At 46.5% G+C, this 20,877-nt stretch overlaps 1 protein-coding gene across 5 annotated transcripts in view; it reads left to right on the top strand.

Annotated features, from left to right (window-relative positions):
• The window catches only part of BCL11A (BAF chromatin remodeling complex subunit BCL11A), a 178,295-nt gene that overhangs the window by 127,798 nt on the left and 29,620 nt on the right, over positions 1-20,877 (top strand). The window contains exon 1 of one of the 5 annotated variants that reach the window (XM_044429136.1): positions 6,834-6,909. The exons of the other annotated variants lie outside the window; for them this stretch is intronic. Coding sequence (XP_044285071.1) covers positions 6,888-6,909 — 22 coding nt within the window. The 5' untranslated portion in view covers positions 6,834-6,887. Of the gene's footprint in view, positions 1-6,833; positions 6,910-20,877 lie in introns of those variants that run through there. 5 annotated transcript variants of the gene reach the window in all.

The following is a 20,877-nucleotide window of genomic DNA, read 5'->3' as shown; positions in this document are numbered from 1 at the left end:
CAAATATATACAAATAGTATAGTTAGCATAATAGATACAGGACAACAAATACAGGTTTTTTTCTGGTACATAATTTGGACCATTTCATGCTGAGTTCTCAGCCCAGATTGTGAGTTCCTTATGTGAAAGGTTCAGATCAGCATGCTCACAACCTGTTCCTTAAAATCAAGAAATAGCTGGAGATGAGTTTCTGTTCCACAATTGCTTACAGTTTAGAAAAAAGAGAAGGGGAAATAATAATAAAATGGATCATATTCTCTAAAGAACTTCCCTTCTCTCAAAACTATGTACTATATTGAAGCTATAATTAGTCGGGTATGCAAATGAAGATTGATCAATGGTTGTTTAAAGAAACAGAGTATGCAAATTGCATGGACTTTCTTTGTTGTATTCTCCTTAAGCTTAATGAGGGCAAGCCAAGTCGCCAGCACAAGAAACTGGGCCACTGCTGACAGCTCACAGGAACAGTGTCCAACAGAATAGTATCATGGAGAACATCCAAACCGTGATCAGATCGACCTAATATTCATAGGAAATGTTTGGGTTTTCAAATTAATGGAAGATCTCTAAACTAAATGGCCAAGCTGCTGTTATTTGTTGGCCCACACCATAGTTTATTATCCACCCAATTTAGCTGGAAAGCTAAAGGATGCGTTGTGTGTCTTGACTGGTAGAAAGTTGTTCGACTCAAGTTTGCATTTGGCTTTAGGGAAAATGGAGTTCAATCTTCAGATCTGCATTAAAAAAATGCAAATACAAGGCAAACCCAGTGCCTGGGAGAAGTCATGCAAACTTGTACAGGTTGTCATTTTTTTGCACAACTGGACCTGGATTTTTACACTTTCGCATACTTTAGTCAGATTTTGCTAGTCACAGGCAACTGTGGGGTGCCATGAAGTTTACTGAAGCCCTATTTCAGCTACAAGAAATCTGTTTTAGCCTCATCCCGTGATGTACCATGAGCAGGTAACTTCCAGTGGACTGTCTATCCCACGGGTCCTCAAACTAAATGCCCATTTAACCGCCCCACAGGTTTTGCACTTGGTGGGCTTGCTCACGAGGAGGTCGTTATTGGAGTAGCTCAGAGAAAACGATCTTCTCGTGAGCAAGCCCATGCCGTGCACGCGTCTGGTGGCAGCTTGCTCGGGAGGAGGTAGTTTTGGACTAGCTCTCCTTGCGAGCAAGCCGGCACCTCACCCCACGTGCCCCCACTGTCCCCGCCTCGGGTGCACGCCCGTGCGCCCCCCCCCCCCCCCCCGCCCCCCCCCCCCCCCCCCCGCCAGCACCACCTTGGCAGCCCGTGAGCACCGCTGGCACCTGTCAACTGGCCCCTTTTAGAAATAGTTTGAGGACCCCGGTCTATGCCCACCAGTCCTGTCCCTTCAGCTCAGCTAAACCTGATCACCTCCAGCAAGGTCTGCCTCCCTGTGGGGTTAAGTTGTTAACATGTGAAAGTGCTGATTATGGAGGCCTACCAGACTGAGTTGGTTGTTTCCCTCATTGGGGCCACCCGAACCAGGGAGTAATCACAAGTTGAAATGGCATTTGCTCAATACCAAGACAAGGCAGGGGGCTGGCAGCAGGGGGGACTGCAGAAATGGGCCCACTTTTTAAAAATTAGGACAGAAGCATCCACGGGACAGAGAACTGTCTGCACATACCTCTGTGTGTATTGACCCATACATCTGTGGGAATCAGTGGGATCATTGTGCTCAAGTGATCTAGGGCACACTGGTGCTTCCTGGATTGGGATCCTGGAGGCATCTCAAGGCAGTGCTGTTTGATTCTACCCCCACCCCCCACCTCAGTAAATGGAGCAGCGTTGACCTGGAAATTCCTCTTTTCCCCATCGGCCTGGCTTCCTCTAGCAAACCAGCTTTCCTTCCGCAAAGTTCCAGCCACGGCACGAAGTTTCATTTAAGGATGCCAGAGAGCTTCCGAAGCTGTGGCAATCCATCGCAGCTTCTGACATGCAACGCTTCACAGCTTTATCTCCTGGAGCGTATAAGATCCAAGGTAGATCCAAAATTAAGGTCCCGGGGCTGGCAGAAGTGGCAACTCCCTGTCTGGATATCTCCTGTGCGATTTCTGGATCATGGTCACACCAGAGTGTGACAGAAGACTACAAATTGACTTGCATTCAATTTTCCCTGTTCAAGATTAACCCATTTGGGGGCTGCAGCCTGGGTGAGCAACTCTTTTAAGCTTCCTGGGAGTGTGTTCTTGAGCGATTGCTTATCCCTGTCATTATTTGCACAAAGGAGAACATAAATCACTCTGCCTAATTTTTCTCCTCTTTGAAAGTAAAGTGGGGGGGGTGGTGGTTTAAAAAGCAGTCAAATTGCCCAGTACAGATTCTGTTGCAGTGGGTTTTTTTTCTGTAAATCATTTCCCACCTCCAGCAAAGGAGGGGAAGAAAATCAGATTTTAGCCTTCCTCCAATAATGTGTGGAAGATGTGTGTTTGTTTCCATGAGTTTGGGTGCCAATCTGTAATCTTCCATCTTGATTCAGCTATCAATTATTCGTCTAGTTGGATATTCAAAATGTCATCTGAAAGAGATGATGATACATTCTGGCAAGACAGTCTGGATATTGGATGAACTGAACCCTGTTTAAGTGCAGCAAGGGCCTGTCCTCTCTTTCATCAAGGAAATCATAGCCACAGGATCTGTCGCCTGGAAACAGGCCTGATATTGGCTCCCCTTTGTTATTTGGGGTGAGGGGCAAGTGATGGCTTTGGGAAAACACCTATCTGTCTTACAGCAATATAATTAGTAAAATAACTGTAACACATACTCTTACAATACTCTGTTTATTGGCAATTGAATATATTCAGGAGCAGATCTTGACTTTCCTCCCTACCAACAACATAAGATAATGGTGGTGGTGGTGGTGGTCTTCTTCCTCAGATGTAACCATGGTTACCAACCCTCCTGCCCCACCCCCAGAAAAAAATAAAGCCCCTTATTTTAGGAAGGGAGGTAACTGGAAGTGGGAAAGGATCTGGCCTTTCTCCTGAGAAGGATGATAGGTGGTGACTGGGAATGGAGAGCTTGCCATCTGGGTTCATTTGTTCTGACAATTTCTGGATGGGTAGCTATATTAGTCTGTTTGCGGCAAAAATGACAGAGTTCTGTGTCCTCTCAAATGGATTGTGGCATAAACTCTTTCAGATTGCAATCCACAATCTGTGAAACCTTTTGGGGTTCTTCTAGTACAAAGAGCAGCGACAAAATCCAGATGCTTTTTGAGGCCACCATAGACGTCCATCCATGTGTGTTGCAAGGGCAGGAGCATTTTGATAAATAGAATCTCCTCATTTAAAGTAGAAGACCTCTGAATACCTCTGCATCCTTGGGGACACGTCCTGGAAGGTCTAGATTATGCACCCTACCTGTGAACTTCTGGGAAGAACCATCTGGCTGGCTAGTCTTGGGAGCAGAATCCAGAACTAGATGGATAGCGACCCTGTGATAATTTCCTTCATAGACATTGAATGAGTTCACACAACATGACAAGTGATTGTTGCTTACAAGATCTGTATGGTTTGCAGGTTTTTACCATGGTCTACTTGACAGATGATCAAAGGGTTTCTATGTTATTGTAACTCCCACTGTTGGCATGTTTCCTATCAACCAGTACTCCTGAAATTCGCCTGCGTCACCTACATCTTCCTCACTGGTCTGACCCAAATTTGGATGGCCAGAGCTGTTTCTGCAGCTGCTGCTGTTTCCAGGGTACTTGGGAGCAGTTACTTATGAAGGCCATGGAAGCCATGATCCTGGGTTCAGACAACACAATTGCGGTGGTACTGAGAAACTGTAGAACAAACCATTGTTTCTTTTCAGACCAAACTTACCATACTGAATTGCCACAAATGGTTCGAGGCAACATGACAGACCCAACAGTGATAAAAAACCACCATGGTTTGTTAGATTCTCAGATTCTGGCCATTGTCGTACCATGCAAAGTGCGATTTGGTTCATTTCCAGCAGACATGTGCTAATCCTCTTGGGTTCCTGCTTGCTCTGTCTGCTTTTAGTATGTTTGGTGTCAGCCAGCTCTCAACCAGTCAACCAGTGTCCTTGATGTTTTGGAATGCAATGCTCATAAATCTCCAGTCAGCATGGGTAACAGTAAATAATCTGGTCTAATCTGGAAAAAGGACTGGAGGCTAGAGGCAGGATGGATAGGATGGATGATGGTCCCGTTTTCCAGTACCTGGGCTCAGGTTTGTCTGTCCCTTTGCTTGAAGCAAAATCTACTTTTGCTGCTTGATTCCTTCTTAATTCAGGTCTGCAGGTACGCACTGTCATAGTGTTTCATGGCTCACAAGTGAACAGGTGACTCTTCTCCCATGACAAAGCCTTGGGTTTTGTGTCGATTAGTTCTTGGATTACTGATTTGCACCTGTAAAACATTGGCCAGTGCTCTGAGGCTTCTTTTCCCAGTCACAAGGACTAGGGTCTTGGTTGGCTGGCTGGCTTTGGTTTTGACAACGTGAGATTGAAATGGGGGAGTGATAGCTCGCCACGTGTTTTCCTAGTGTCATCTCTGGCCCTTTTTTCAAAGTTAGGCTATAAAGTCTGCTGAAGCGGGCCAAACTCCTTTCTCAGTCTGCAGCCCCAGTTCTTCTACCATTAATTTGCTCTGTGAAGTATCTAGAGCAGTTGTCCTAAAAGACAGGTGGGAAGCCATGTTTTCATGTTCATAGGTAATATTCCCTTGGGGCATTGAGTCGCAGCGTGCGGGTTCCTGGTGGGAAGCTCTGAAGCCAACTGTGTGCTCTTGTGCAGCGGGAGGAAGCCATGCCAACAGTGGCTCCCTTTCTCACCCTCACTTTCTGAGACCCCCTTTCTCTGCCCCTTGTCCTTCCCACCCACCCAGCAGCTTGGAGGGAGGGACAGATCGCTCTTGCAGGCGGTTTCAGCAGAGGTTAAGGACTGCATGACGGCCTTGGGGCCACAGATTGCTGATCGCTGACTTAAACAGCACCATTCCGAACCCATGGAGAGTCCAGCCTGTGGCAGCTTTCAGTTTATAATGCAGGATTTAAGCTGGGTTTGATGCTTTGCTTTTTTTCAGTCGTGACAAACAGAGTGAGTATCTGGCTGTGCCCAGCAGGTGTGATTCCCCTCATTACCACCACCTGCAGCTGGCTAGGTGGTAGAGTACTGTCATGGAACAGACTGTACCACTTCTCTTCCTGCATGGCCTCTGTAGAAAGGCTCATTGTCATCCAACTGTCCACAGGCCGGATAAGATGGAGTGAGATCATGCTGCCAGATTCCTTTTTTTTGAATAAGTTTTATTCTAAATAAACCTAACACAAAGAAAAAAAACCTTAAGACAACATCAGTCATCAAAAACATCGTTCCTGTTGGGTCAGCGCCCCACAATTTTTATGTTAAACTATAAACATATTTAAATCTATGCATAGTCCCGTTTCTCCAGCCAATAATAAAAAGAATCTCAAGAACAGATTCCTGTTGCCATGACTAGGTTTGCACAACTGGAGGAGGAAGGAAGGCACTATTGCTTATTGATCTTCCTGGTGCATCCTGGTTGCATGTCCCTGGGTTCGCATTATTAATCTTACAGGTTATCAAACGAACATGTTTACAACCCACCCTGGAACCCATGGCTTGTGCTAGGGCTGCGGACTGGTTTGTAAACTGCTCCCACACACTCCTGCCAGACTGGTAGTAATTATGGTAGTTCCACAGTGTGGGACCGGCATGCAGGGAGCTGGAAAATAAGCAACAACGGTTCATTTTCTTTTCCCAGTCATGCAAACCCACCCAATAGCTTGCAGAGGTACAGTTTGCATCACCCGTAGGAGCTGCATGTCAAGGGACTCTCCACGGGATGCCACTGTGATGTCTGCTGGGGAAATGTTTTCCTTGAAATCCGTCTCATGTTGCTTGTTCTCAGCATCACTTTGCCACTTGTCGCAGGCACCAAGAGGAGCCACTTCCTTATGGGTCACTTTCCTGCGCATCCATTTCCCTTTCCACGAGGTGACAGTTTTCTTTGGCTTTGTTTCGTTTTAACAAACACTGCCGGGTTTGACCATCCAGAACCTTTCAAAACATGCCCCCACCCCAACTCTGTGGAGCTTTCTCTGCCTTTTGTATGGGTCGGCACCGCTGCAGATAGACTGGGGCAAATGAATGAAAAAAGAGGGAATTGAAACCCATTTCTCTCTGTGTGTCTGTGGCTGGAATTGCAGGGAAAAATAGGAAGTAATTGGTAATTTGAAAAATATGCCTGCAAAGCTGTGGCAGTAGTTTTGAACTTCTCCTTACGACTCTGTAATTACCAGCTGCATTTATAAGGTGAATGATTAACTCAATTGTCCCTAACGGCCAGCAGGTAAATACATAATTATGGGCTGTTGAAACAAGGTTATTGTTTACCTGATTGTCAGGCACCTGCTTTGCAAGACCTTTGATCTAGCAGGTCGAGGCTGGTAGCTGCAAGGGGTCATTGACCGGGGTGGGGGGGCAGGATGGGGGTGGCAAGGGAGAGGAAGGGATGGGCCCCTTCATGACTTCTCCAGGAAACCATTTCTGGGTTTAGCAGTCTGCATTCTGTTTCTTAGAGGAACTGTGCTTCTCAGGGGCCAGTGACTCGCCAGTGACTCATACTGCGAAAGACACCCATTCATTTAAAAAGTGTACCTCGAACCTGATCTCGGTGAGGCTGAAACCGCACTGGGAGACTCAGGGAGCACGCCTTGTTCACCAAAAAAGTGTTTTCTTTTGCAGACCAAAGGCTGCCACTGGAGGGGAGGAGTGGCGCAGGCGGCTGTCTTTCTTCCCCACCAGTTATCTTCTTCTGCTCAAAAAGACTTGGTGGTTGCATTTCTCCTTCCTGAAGACAATGGCCATCTTTCCTCTGGCAGGTAGAAAAGCAGTGGAGGGTGGGGTCCTTGAAGAGCGGCTGACTCCACTCTCTGCACAAGTCAGCACTCCCCTGCAACGGTTCTTGCTTTAGATCGGGGGGTGCAGAGCCTCTTTCGGCCAAGGGGTGAACTAAATGTCAGAGAAGTTTTCAGGAGCCCTGTTTCAATGGTGGGCAGGGGAAATACTGCAAACAATACCAGCACATGGTAGCTCAAACGCCTTAGAAGTCGTCTGTCTTCATTTTAAAATGAGGGAAAGCTGCACAAAAGCTGGGAGACCGCTGACAATATCCCAGGAGGACTGGATTGGGACCCCAGGAAGCCCATGTTGGGAGCCTGCCCCTGAGGTTCTGCACCCGTGGTTTAAAATAACGTAAACACATCAGGAAGAAAAATGCACGCTTGCATGTTCTTCGTGCTGTAAGCCTGGATCTCCTTGAAGTCCTTGCCAAAGGTTCTTTTTTCATTTCGGCAAATAGAATTGGTGCTGCAGCCATTGTTTCCACTTGGAGAGGTCTTTCCCATCACCTGTAATGCGATCCTTTAAAAAACAGAACTGGCCGTGCCAGGCATTGAGCCTGGCACTCCTCTAGATACAAAACATGTGCTCTCTACTGAGCTGTTCATATTTGAGGATAATTCCCTTTTATCCTGCCTTTCCTCCAAAGACACTGTATGTGGCCCATTACTTATATCATCACAATCCATGTCATAAACCCCAGATGAATGACAGGGGGCTTGAAGCCGGGTGGGGGGGGGAGTGGAACAGAAGGTGGATTGGGATCTCTTGGTAATCTGCAGTAGATCAGGAGGTGTTTGGATTTCTAAGGGTTGAACAATAGCCCCCCCTCCCAAAGCCCCCTTTCTCCTTTCATGAGAAATGAAACTATTGAAATGAAGGTTTTTGAGACAGGGAAAACTGTGTGAGATATGCATACATGGAAAAAAGTTATGTCTGCCAGCCAGCGCAGCATAATGGACCCAGTATTGGACAGGGACACAGAAGATTGGGATTCTTGTCCCCACTTGCTTACTGGGAGAGTTTGGGGAATCACGAACATTCATCCTAAGCTACCTTACAGGGTTGTTGTGAGCATAATATGAAGAGGAGGAGGATCATGAAAGCAGCTTTGGGTTCCTTAAAGGAGGAATAAAGGGAGACTATAAGAAAAAGTAGATAGACTACTCTCCCCTCCTGAACCACTGATTTGCACCTGGTTGGTGAATTTCAGAGATCTAGTGGAAAACAGCATTAATCCTACAAGCCTGGAGTATGCTTAACCCAGGCTGAAAGGACCCTTTTTAGTGCAGTGTTGCCACTGAGTAACAACTCTGGGGTAAGGCCTAGTGAATCTGTGAATAAGTTCTGAATGTATATGCATATAGAATCTTACAGCTAACATTTGTTCTTTCTTTATCAGTTTTCATGATTCTTTTTAAAAATTATCTTGCTTACATTTTCTCTGATCGATGGATTCATTGATTAACCCTGGGGGGTGGGGGCTAGACTTTTGATTAATTAACACTTTCAGCCTCACATTTATGTCTGTGGAATCGATTCGCGTTTGCTTGAGGAGTTCTTTGGAGGACTGCTGAATGTTTGCCACTGATTCGAGCCCTTTCCAGTTCCTCCCCACGCCTGGTTCGAATGTAAAAAGGGACAGCTTTCAACCTCCTTTCCCCAACACTACGCCCTGGCTCTAAGCCCTTAAAAATTACTTCCATACTGACAAATTAACTTGCCAACTTGAAGACAGAAGTTGGGGGGGTGGAGGGGGGGTTGATAGCCAAACTATGCGAAGTCCAATAACAGAATGACAGTTGATTGGCAGCTGTGCTATGCTTCTGAGGGACACCACAATCCATCTCTGTTTTGCCAAGCTCAGAACTGTTTCTTGTTAATAGAGTTTTTTTTTAAAGGAGCAAGAAATAATTTAAACGAATATTCCTCCCCTCTTCCTTCCTGATCCCTTTCTGCTGCTCCTAGAAGTGTCTCAACCAGCACAGACATAAATCAATTTGAGCTGAACCGCAGGCTTTTATGGGTATTAGAGTGGTGTGTGCATTTTCTTGCAAATGTGAACTCGTGCACTAATGAATAAACAGGCTGGGTCCTATCAGGGCATGTCTACACGATCACCCCGAACCAGTTTACCCCCCTTCCTCCACCTTCCAAGGCTCCAATGGCTCCGAAGCTTGAAGCAAGCGCCTGGAGCATCGGTTCCGGACTGCCCATGCCTCGGAGCCCTCTTCAGGCAGAGAGGGGAACTGCGGCGGGCAGCATGGGCTCCTGCAATTGGCGGCCAGTATGAAGCGCGTCGATTGGCTGGGCCTGGCGCGAATGCGGGATGCTGGCCTTCTGACGTTCCCTGCCACCTAGCAGAATCTCCTCCCTGCCTTGCTTCAGGCTGATGTTTCCACAGCTCCATTTACTGACCCCCCGAGACCTGAGCTGGCACAAGTACTGTCTGTGTCTAGAATTTGGGTACACCTCCCCGTCGTTCTGGTCTGGATCCGAGACAAGCAATTATAGCTGTGCGTGGAAGCCAAATTCGCACTTGGATGTTCATCTTGGTTGACTGTAACATGAAGCTATTTCTTGGATGTGGGAATGTGTCGTCTCAGCCCAAACACCACATTTCATTTTTGCCTCATAACTATTGCTGATAAAAAACATATAAAATGAAATATTCCCCATGCATGTGTCTATCTAGTTTGGTTGCAGGGGGTGGAGTTCAAATTGTAAGCTACCTGAGCTGTTGGAATCAGGCAGAATAAATACCTGAGTAAGTAACATTAAATAAAAGGTCATTTGGTTTTAACTCAGCCATAAGGTACCTTGATAAAGACAGTTCACGCATGCAGCTGGGAGCTAATGAATGAGGGACATCAAGTCAGATACAGGCATTTGTGAAAGGGCTGTGAAGTATGGGCAAGACACATCAGGGCTATGGGGCCCTTCCAGTCGGCTATGGGTTTTTCTTCTGGAAAACGCCCATGATGGAATGACAGGCCCATAGGTCAGTTGCTACATAGATGCAGCTGTGCCCATTGCAGTGTCTACTCCAAATCTGAGGAGATGTGAAGGCCATCCTGCACATGTCTGTTGAGAAGGAGGGGTCTTAGCAAGGTTTACTGTTGAGGAAGCAGCCGTGACTACTTAACGTTCATGAGGACTAGCTGTCCTGGGAGATCATGGAGGCAGGTCGGCAAGTGGGTGCCTCCGCCAATTTTAAGCTTGCTGGTAGGTGTAACTTGTCAAGATGTTTATTGGCAGAAGAATCAACAGTCAAATGCTTAGAGAATCTGTCTCTCAGTGGTCCTAATCACAGTGCTAGTATAACAGTAGCTGACAACTTTTGAACCCTGCTTCACTGGCTTCCCAGATCCATATGAAACCATCTTACACAGAGTCCTTCCAACTGGCAGCAGTTCTTCAGGAGTTCAAGAAAAAGTCCTTCCAATTGCCTGCTGCCTGTCCAGTTGAGCAATTGGAAGTGAACTTGTATCTCCATGTTCAACAAGTGCTCTTTGTCAATGAGATGGAGGTGCGTTCTGCGAACATCCGCTAAGCCCCGGACATGAAGCAAATGCTAGGTTATGTAAGCCTTCCATTTGATCCAGGAGGGCTCTTAGGGGTGCAAGATGGCCACATCCCCTGCACACTTGACACGTGCCAGAAGAGGCTAGATGTGTACACCACTTCGTGTACCTAGAGGCCCCTCTTGGTATGGGCTTGTGTGCACAGATGTGGATGCGCCTTTAGATTCCCTTCCGATAGGTGCATAGACGGGGTCTGTGTGAGGGCGGGCACTGCAGAGGGCGCTTCAGCATGCCTCCAACGCCTTGCGTTTCTTCTTCAGTGCTTGGAGTGGATCATACGGAAGTCCCCCATGTATGCAGTATGTCTCCCATCAGAAAAATTGGAACAGGATTCACCTGCCTTGTAGACTTGTTTCGAGAATGAATAAAAGCAACATTTGAAGTACTTGGTTTGCTTATCAAAGTTCTTTTCTGCAATTTAAAAAGCAGTGGGAAGGCACCTCTAGAGCTGCATTTCTGTCTGTCAGTTGTGTTCTCATAGACTGCAGACTTTCTCAATCTGAGAAACCAAGGTTGTTGTTTTTTAGTAGTGTTTGCTTGTTTGACTCAGTGCTGCACTAAAATTTTCTAATGACAACCAAGGACAAGTGGAAGTGGGATGAAAAGAAACGGGAGTGTTCGGAGACATTGCTTTACCTTTTCTGTTTCCTCTGTTTCTGTCGTGTGCCTAGAATGACGTTATGTACTGACACACACCGTACTCCTTGGGCACTCCGTAATCTTTGCAGGACATCTTTGGGAAGGATGCTTGACTCCCTTCACTGATTAAAGAAAGTAGATGAGCCAGTGGACTTTTCCCTGAACTGTTGCAGTTGCTTCATACAGTTGTGGTACATTTGTAGAGCGTTCCACCATATTCCAGTCCCCCAAATTCAGGTAGCTGCGTTTTCACGCCATGCAAATTACTGGTTAGTTATGCAAATCATGTGGACGGTCAGAAATGAGTTAACCAACCACCAGCAGCCCAGCTAATTTCCCACTTCAGGTCTCCCCCTTTGAGGTTGCTCTATGGACAGGAAAACAGGCAGCTGGGTTTTCTCTGATTGCTTTCCAGGCAATGTGTATTTGCACTCTCCAAAGCAAAATAAATGCTAAGGCAAGCCTGTGGTCCCCAGGAGAGCGCTCCCAAGTCGTATGGTACTGCATGCTTCTCCTGTTGTTGGAGAAGAAGGTCCATTGTCGAGGTTCCTTGGCAGTTGAAAACCCTATCACTATGGATGCCCCACCAGGTAAACTCTACATGAGGAAAGCTAAAGGCACTTGTCTAGGGCAGATTTGTAGAACTGGTAGAAAACTACACCAGTCCTGGAGCTGCCACAATTATTTGGAACCAGTGTGGTGGTTGTGGAGGGGATCCAGTGGAAAACTGGAGTGGGGGAAGTAACCTGGCCAGCTCCCAGCCTTCTGCCTTGGACAACGCACCTCCATGGGGTTTAGGCAGTGGTGGCTCCTTCATCGTTGTCATAGGATTTCTTTGCCTTCTGTTGTGAGATGTTTTGACCTAGTTAACTCACCTCAACCCACTTGACGAGACCATCATGGTCTTCCCTTCTTTTCTTCTTCATGGAAAAATGCCTTACTAATTTCCCTCTGAATGTAATTTGGTTCCTCCTCCTTCTGGTCCTTCTTAACACTTTCAGTGTATGGTTGTGATACTACTATTACAAACAAACATCCGGAGTTTAGGCAAACTTTCCCCTGGCCCTTTTAAAACATACACTTTTATTCTCCCCTCTCTACTTACAGCTTTAGGATAGCGAATGACTGTTACCTGGGTGGAGGAAGTGCAGCCCCAATAGAGCAGGGGTTAGAACCATGGGGCAGACAGTCTGGCATCCAAAGAGGGAGTGGAAATGACAACGGTGTGTTTATCTCAGGTACCTGAAACCACGGGCTTGATTGGAAGCTTCCAAGTGGGAATTTTTCCTTGCCGTTCTTGCAGAACATGCTGTAGATAAATAAAAGACAGGGAACCCAGAAGGAACCCTTAGATGCTTCTAACTCCAGCTTTTACCCAAGGTTGGATTATATGTTCTTTCTTGTGAAACTGCTACAGCAACATGGCCTGCTTTAGGATATTGGGCAGGGGTGAAGCAAAGGTCAGGGCATGATAAGCATTGTGCACTTTTGCTCTGAGGACAGTGGAATTGGCAGAATGGGATGTGAGGGGGCTGCTGTCTGCATGACACAAAGGTCAGGCACAGAATTCCAGGTGAGATGCATTTCTGCAATTTAACCTTTTGCATCCCGAACTCTGCGGCAAAAATAAAGGAGGTCACAACCCCAGAGGGAGAAGTGACATGGTACCTGGTGGAAAGGGTTGAGCTGGTATGGCCAGATGTGCAAGTCATAATATGGTTGCGCACAGGTCAGTGGAGCATGAAGTTCCCACATCCAGTGGAGCACTGGATTTGTCTATGAAGGCGAGAGAGAGAGAGAGAGAGCGAGCGAGCGCGCGATCTTGAATTAAACTGACATGCGACCCAGGATGCATTTTTGGTTAGAATACCAACCCAGCCCAGTGCCCGGATGGCAGTGGAGTCGTGGCAGTCATAACTACCATCTCAGGATTTTAAGTGGCCATTCAGCAACCCTTTGGCTTGAGTGGCAGCACTGATGGTCAGGGCAGTGCTGGGGGGCCAGTGGCCATGGGGTCGTGGGTGACTGTGGGTGGGGGGAGCAGAGAATCATTTAGGAGAGAGAACGGAATGACGTATCCAAAGGGAAGGCCAAGTTGCTTAGCTTGTTGGAACTCTGAACGCCACACTGGGACCTTTCACTTCAGTGTCTGCTTGTTACTGCTTTGGAGAGAAAGTCTGTTTCATTGCTTTGATTTTGCAGATAGTGATGATGGCGGTTGCGCACACATGTCCTTTCAGATTTCAGGTGTGTGCATGGGAGGAAACCCATCCTGGTGGGGCTGACAACTTCGATGCCAAAGCTGAGGCTGTTTTTGAAACGGTTCAAATTGCTCTTGTGGTCTGAGACCCTGCGATCCCACAGGAAATAGATGGGGGAGATCACAGGCAGATAAAGGGACCAGCCCACTCGACCGTGGGAACGGGGGTGAGCTGCAGCCTCCTGAGGGAGGGGACGTTGTAATAGGCAGTTTTTCGGATGAGGCACTGCTGCCTCCTGAGACGGTAGACCCGGTCACTAGATCACTAGAGAGAAGTCCGATTAGGGCACAGCAGGCACAGAGGTACGCCTGCTTTCATAGCACTCACCCCCCCCCGCCCCCGAGAGAGATGCAGAACAGTCCATAAAAAGAGTTTTGGATAATGAACATCAGAGAAGGCTCAACATTTCACTTTGTGTATGCTCAGAGACTTGTATGTAACAAAGATTATTAGCAAAGAATCACTAGTGAGACTGAAATTGCTTGGAGGGAGAAACACAGCTCACGACAGTAGCATAAATACTCACATCCATTGCTACTGCTGCTAGTGGATTATTTACATACAGCTTTTTCATGCAATCCCAAGAAGTGAGCAATGCCATAAAAAGTCTTTCAGCCTCTCGTAGCCGGGAATCAGGTTCACTTAATACAGTCCAGATCTTATGCTGTACTACAAATCCGACAGTAAGCTGCACCTTAACCGCTTCCCTGATGAGGAAGGCCTTGACTTCATTCCTAGATTCAAATAGATCCAGACATCTCCAGGCCTCACTGGGGAGAGAATTCCACAAAATAATTGTAAAAAAGCTTTTTGAATAGCTTGACTCTGTTTATTGAAACCTGGTGAGTTCCAGGTTGGTTGATTCTTGAAAGAGACGGCTGCTTGGAGGATTGATAAATCTGTGCTGCTTCTTTGTGTTCCATTAAAATGGCAGCTTGCATAGAGTGCCTGGAAGGGTCACCCCAGTTGTCAGATACCCCACGGTTCACATTCTGTAGAAGTGGAAGCAAGCAACCTTTTCTGACTGTAACTGTTGCTGTTGTAAACGTCGAGCTTTAGATTTATCAATAAGAAGCATTGACTGATTAGCTGGTGGGAGAAAATTTTAATAGATAGGGATATGTGTTACGGACACTTTTTATATATTTATTGCAATGAGTAGGTACTGTGTTAGGGGTGGACATTAAAGATTGTAAATTGTTCTAACAGTGAGTCTGAACTTCTGTTTACTGCATCGTAAGCTATGTTGTGAACTCTTCAATATCTCGTAAAGGGAACTAAACTGAAATTTTGATAATAGACATATTAATTACATTTAATTGACTGGTTAATCAGCTTAGAGATAGATGTTAATGGACTTAAGATTTTGTAGTTGTTTGACAGCCCAGATTATCAAGCTTTTATAAAGTTGTGGTAGGCAATATGGTTCCCTGATGAAAAACAATCTTTTCAGCTAGAAAATGAGTTTCTTGTATAGTTAAACCAGGATGACTTTCGATTTAGTGTTTGCCATTAGTGTTTGTTTGTTTGTTAATATGCTTATTTCCCCTAAAATAATGGCAGTTTTGCCAAAAGAAAAAATGCCTTGACAACTTTCTCAATCTGCCTTTAAAAGGGGCCTTACTGAAACTTTACAATTAAGTAAAAAAATGCTCAAAGTGTAAAAATGCACAACTTTGAAAATATTTTGAAATCAATAAAATTTAAAGAAACTGCAGTGCCATCAGAACTGAAAACCCCTCTCTACTGTTCCAAATGCTGTGGCAAATTTGACCTGGTGAGCCATCTATATAATGAATTTAATGCAATGGCAGCCACCAGTGAAAGCCCCTTTGTATTTATTCATCAGCTGAACTTCCAAAGGCTGGGGCATTTGAAGGACCTGTGTAAATTTGTGCAAGGGGGGATTTGGGAGAAATGCCAGGGGCATTTGATCCATCTATATTATCAGAGCTCTGTGTACTTGGAGTCTTAACTGACCCCCCCACCCCCCCACAGTTGCTCTGAGCTTTTGCAAAGAGTAGCAGATAATAAGTATCACATATAATATCTCAGTGGAAACCAAAAATGGTACCACTTGTGTTTACTTTGGAAATCTCTCATAATTCTGCTAGCATGGGCTACCCAGAGGGGTCATATAACTGTGTGGAGAAACACCAAATCAGCAACATTCATCTTGGGGATGGGAGGAGAATGGAGAAAAGACAGGCATAATTTAATTTTTTACCTGGGTCAATAGTATAAATTCCTTAAAGCAGCAAACATCTTAGGGTACATTTCACCCAGAACTGAATAATTAGAAGTTGAACTGGGTGAGTTAAACGGATGGCCAGATTTCCTGCATTGAAATACATGGGACTTCACAGGGCTTAACTCTGGCTGGATTGTGCCCGCGTGTGCGTGCGCGCGGGCACGCAGGCACTTGTGTGCTTTACAGGCCAGATGGAGAAAAGAGAAGCTCTGCTGCAAGTGGTAACAATTAATTATTCTCCCATGCTGTCCCCCACCCTCTTTTTCCATGCCTTCAGTAGTGTCGTGTCTGAAGACAAGTGTTCATTTGACATTTAAGATGAATAAAAAAAAAGATTCCTGGTTTAGCTTCAAACTGCTGTTCAAATATTTTTCCCCCCTGGTAAAGGGAGAGAAAGAAGGAAAAGAGGATCATTTGCTGGCATCTTGCATTTGTCAGGGTGTCTCTAGTAGCAAAAGACACACGTGTGCATGCAAAAGAAACAAAGGATTATTTCACAGATTTTAAAATGAATTTCAGCCTTGTAAAGTAAGAATTGTGTTACTATGTTTTTAAGTGGCAAAAGGTCATCAGGGCTAGCTCTACCACCAGGCAAGGTGAAGCGGCTCAGATTTGGGATAGCGTTAAAGGACATCAAATGGACCATCGTATGTTTTCAATGGGATGGAGATGGATGCTGTTTGGATTTTCTGCCTCAAGCCTCAAATACGTTGGACTGCCTCAAAAGGTCAGATGTATGACTTGGCTGCTGCTGGTCGTCATTTCAGCTATTTGGGGGACTTGGAAAGAGCTGTACTTGCCTTTGGTCAAAAAGTAAGTTGAGAGTTGGCGATGAGTCATGCTTAGAAGCGAACTTTGAGTCACCTTAAGTTGTTAGAAGCACAACTCCCACTCAGAAGGAAATGCGGTATCGCCCCATCTCACTCATGCACCTGCTCTGATAACACTTTTAGTAACTGTGGTTGGAACTGATGCTTGGACCTCCACTCATAGAAGAACCAGGTGTAAGTCCAGAGACCGGTTAAGCCTACGGTGCTCTCTGGAATTCACCCTACTAAGATACTGCCAAAACCTTCTCTGAGAGGTAAGCTATTTGAGGGTCCATAGCATCAAAACCAAAACCTAGTTGCAAGAAAGCTCCAGGCAGATAATTAAAGCTAAAAGTAGCTCCTTTTAGGCTGTTTTTATGGTTTAGCATTTACTTCTCAGTTTGAGTTTCACCTATAAAAAATGACCGTGCCCATATTCCAGTAGCTGTTTCTGTGAGCTGACACCCAGAACATATCTGTCTACTTAAGAACCAGCAATTAGGACTTGTCTTAGTTCTGGCAAATTAAGATAAAAATCGTTCCTAACCCTTTTCATTTAAATTTCAAACCACCTATCTCATTAATCAAGTTGCATTTTAAAAATTCTTACCTGCTTATATAGTCACAGTAATCTTGGAGTTAAGTTAATCAAGGCTAAGTTAAGCTTTCTCTCACCTCTACGCATTACAATTAATTCTTCAATTTGATTTTTGTTGCTGTTACTTTCTCTGTGTCATTTAAGATTAATCAGGATGTATATGGGGTAACCCATCAAGTCTGTGAGAAGGTCCTAATTCTCTCTTCTGTTCCCATTGTTAGTTTGATTTTTGATGGCGGCTAGGAAGTGGGGACATGCTCTGAACCTTGAAAACTAGAAGTTATGAAACACCCAAGGAACTCGCTTAATTGCATCTCCTCAGGGTAAAGAATAGGAGAGGCCAGGTTTTTGGGGATGGAAGATGTCTGCTTCTGAGGCTTTCCTTTATGAAGGCAGGACCATTAGCCTCTGGTAGCCTGTTCTAGTGAACTCTGGAAACAGTTGTCCTTTGTGTTCCAGAAAATTCTCAGCGCCTCATGAAGCTTGTAATTACCAGCGTTCTTTGGAGACTCATGATACGATCCATGCAGCTCTTATCCTCCTCATCCTCAGTCATCAAAGACTAGTGAGGGCAGGAGCTGCTCTCCTATGTCGCGAAACCCCCCACTGATTTCTGCAGCCCGTAAGAATAGCACCGAGCTAATTGTGTCGCTTGGTTTCAGCAAGGTGGTCCAGACCTGTAGAATTTGAGAATGAAATTGCAGTTGCACATTCATGGGTGTGGCTTCTTCCCTCCGAATCCATTCCCAAAGCCTCAAGGTCTGAGAAGTGGCTCAGCAGGAAGAAAGACTTGACCCCTTCTGCTTCTTTATAGAAACGTAGAAACGGGGTGAGTCAGAAGCCATCTAGTCTGACCCCCAGATCCAGCCGGCTCCGCTCATGACATGCCTACCATGTGCATGTCCAGCCTATCCTTGAATACCCTCACTGTTGGGGCTTCAGCCACCTCCCGTGGAAGCCCATTCCACACCCTTGGGGTCTTAACCGTCAGGAAGTATTTCCTGGTATCGGCCTTGAATCTTGCTTCCCTGAGCTCCATTGTCATCCACAGTGGAAAAAAGGTCACCATCGCCTTACATACCTATATGTTGCTAATAGGTCTCGTCTGAGTCTCCTCTCCTCTAGGCTGAAAAGACCTTGTTCCCTCAGTCTCTTCTCATATGGCTTACCCTGCAAACTGGCTACCATTCTTGTGGCCCTTCGCTGCACTGATTGCAACCTTGCTATATTCCTCTTGTAATGAGGGCCCAAAACTGAACACAGTACTCCAGTTGCGGGCGCACCAGAATCATATAGACTGGCAGTAATCCCTCTCTCAGTCTAGAAGCCACATTTCTGGCTATGCAACCAATGGTAGCATTCGCCCCCTTGGCCACCACGTCTCATTGCTGGCTCATGTTCAGCCTGCAGTCAACCAGCACCCCATGATCCTTTTCACAAGTGCTGCTCTTCAGCCACTTGCCCCCTAACTTGCACTTGTGACGCCCATTCCTATGCCTGAAGTGCACTTACCTGCATTGAACACAATCCTGTTGTCCCCAGCCCACTTCCATAGTCTAAATAATCGGTGAGCGGGCTGGTGTCAAAGGTAGGTATTGCTGTTATTGCTCACTGTTCTCCGGGGGACCCCACTGCTATACCTGATCCCCCCACCCCCAGTCCTCCTCATTTTGCTGCCCTGCACCTTCCATTTCCCTCTCCAAGTGAGTAAGCAGTGAGATGTGCGTGGAGTTGGAACAGTGACCCATGCGAGTCTCCTCCCTCCTGCTCTCTCCATGCCCAGAGATGGAGGAAGGCGCATTGACAGCAGTGAGACCCAGGTCACCATTGGTAGCATCGAGCCCAAGCCACCCCTGCTCCTGGAGTTGGTGCAATAGATTAAGGGAGCCTGTGCAAGCTTTTCCTCGGTGGAAGCCGCTCGGAGGGCAGTGCTTTCCCAGGAGCACGAACAGGGAAGGAGGTTGCCAATACTATGCTTTTCGCTCTGGCCTTGCTCTAGTCCCCAGGAAGACCAGCCCACTGGCATGTTTGCAGCCATGTCGTCGCCTCCTCTCACGTGAGTTGGAGGCTCTTCTGTCTCCAGAGTTATGTGGGAAGAAGGCACGCTGCAGCAGTTCCTGTGCTGCCGAAGCGACATACGAACAGGCCGTGTCGCAGCCGTGGAGGCTCCGGATTGTTGCTTCTCCAGTAAATGTCAGTTGTCTTCAGATACTAAAACATGTTGGATGCTGCCTCTACTTTCACAAACAAGGAAAGCGTTCCCAAAGCCCGTTGGCAATGCTGGCCTGCATATTATTCCATTACTAACTTGGCAAAGTGCAACGCTTAAATGCCTAGCTTTAGAACAATCCTGCCCCTTCCTCACAGCAATGGCATCTCCCTCATTAGGATCTCTTCTCGCTGGCCTTTGCTTTTCTCGCTCCACTGGTACTTGCGGAGGACATGCCTGGGGTGTGTTGCCTTTTGAAGAAACCCCAAGATGTTCTTTCTTTTCAGAAGAGGGGGAAGCATTGATTTGTTTAGTTCTGTCACTTTCTTCAGTTGTGCATTAATTTTAAGAAATTAGCAGGACGTGGGATCCACCGCTCTCTGGTCCAATCTCACTGTTGGGCCCCATCAAGAACGGCTAGTGCGGAAGGGGCCCCACCAAGCTGAATGTAGTGGTGGCCTGCAGCATCCTTGATGTCGCTCTCGTTTCTCTGGACCCAGGCAGGCAGCGGAAGGTCTCACTGTGGCTTGGATTGGTGGGGCAGGAATCGAGCCCGTTGCCTCTAAAACGGGCTCATTGTCACAGCCACATTGTCAAGGACTGTTGTTCATCATTTAAAAATGGCTGTCACCCCCGTCTCGTGCGCAGTAGCAGTCATGGTCATAGATTGAGCAGCCATTGCGTTAGAGATACAAGGGAGTTACGAAGTACAGCCAGGAACATCCGTAGCTGGCTTGGGGAACTTGCGGCCCTCTAAATGCCCCTGGACTACAATGCCTATTGTTATCTGGTCAGTGGCCGTGTTGGTTGGGGCTGATGGGGGTTGTAGTCCAGGGGCATCTGGAGAACCACGGTTTACCTGATCTAGGTGAAGGGACTTGAGCTCTGCATTCGATTGATTGACTTTGGGACTGTGTCCCTCAGAACACACTTTCATACATGTCTACTCAGAAGGAAGTGGATGAACTCATGGGATGCCATTGGATGTTGTGGCACAGGGTTGCAGCGCCAAGCCTTGCGGGTAGCTTTCTCTCACCCCAACAGGATGTCCTTGTGAATAGATGTGGATAGGATAGAACCCTTTGTCTTGTCTTTGTAAAATAAGAGATAGTAATGAGTCTCACATTGGTGTTAAGGGGGGAAATGAATGACTTGAGGATTATAAAGCACTTAGTACTCATAGAATATTTAATAAGACGATACCTACTTAGAATTAAATTTGCTTTGCTCAATACATGCATGGAAAAGATCTCATGTTATGAAGTGATTTGTCTTCATAATTGTGTACCAATAACATGCTCCTTTTTGGCCTCTGCAGTGGTGAACAAGTTATCTGCAAAGCAGGGAGTGATTCATCCTACTGTCAGTATTTTGTCATAGTTTATTACTCACATATTATTTTAGTCATCCCTCCCATCCTCCCTCCCTCCCATCCATCCATCCTGAAAGGGTCTACACAGGTAGCTCTCAAACTTTATCTTCCAAGGGGAGGGGAGCCGCTGCCTGGCCGCGTAAGACCGCGCCGCCATCCACCGCCCACTTGGCTGCTCCGCCACGCCCCAGCACGTGTGGCAGGCGTGCTTCGGACGAGGCGGGGG

The sequence above is a fragment of the Varanus komodoensis genome, unplaced genomic scaffold (genome assembly GCF_004798865.1).
Source record: "Varanus komodoensis strain SLA01 unplaced genomic scaffold, ASM479886v1 scaffold2, whole genome shotgun sequence".
Classification (NCBI taxonomy): Eukaryota; Metazoa; Chordata; class Lepidosauria; order Squamata; family Varanidae; genus Varanus; species Varanus komodoensis.
The sequence above is the reverse complement of the archived record's forward strand: the minus strand, read 5'-3'. Positions and strand labels throughout refer to the sequence as shown.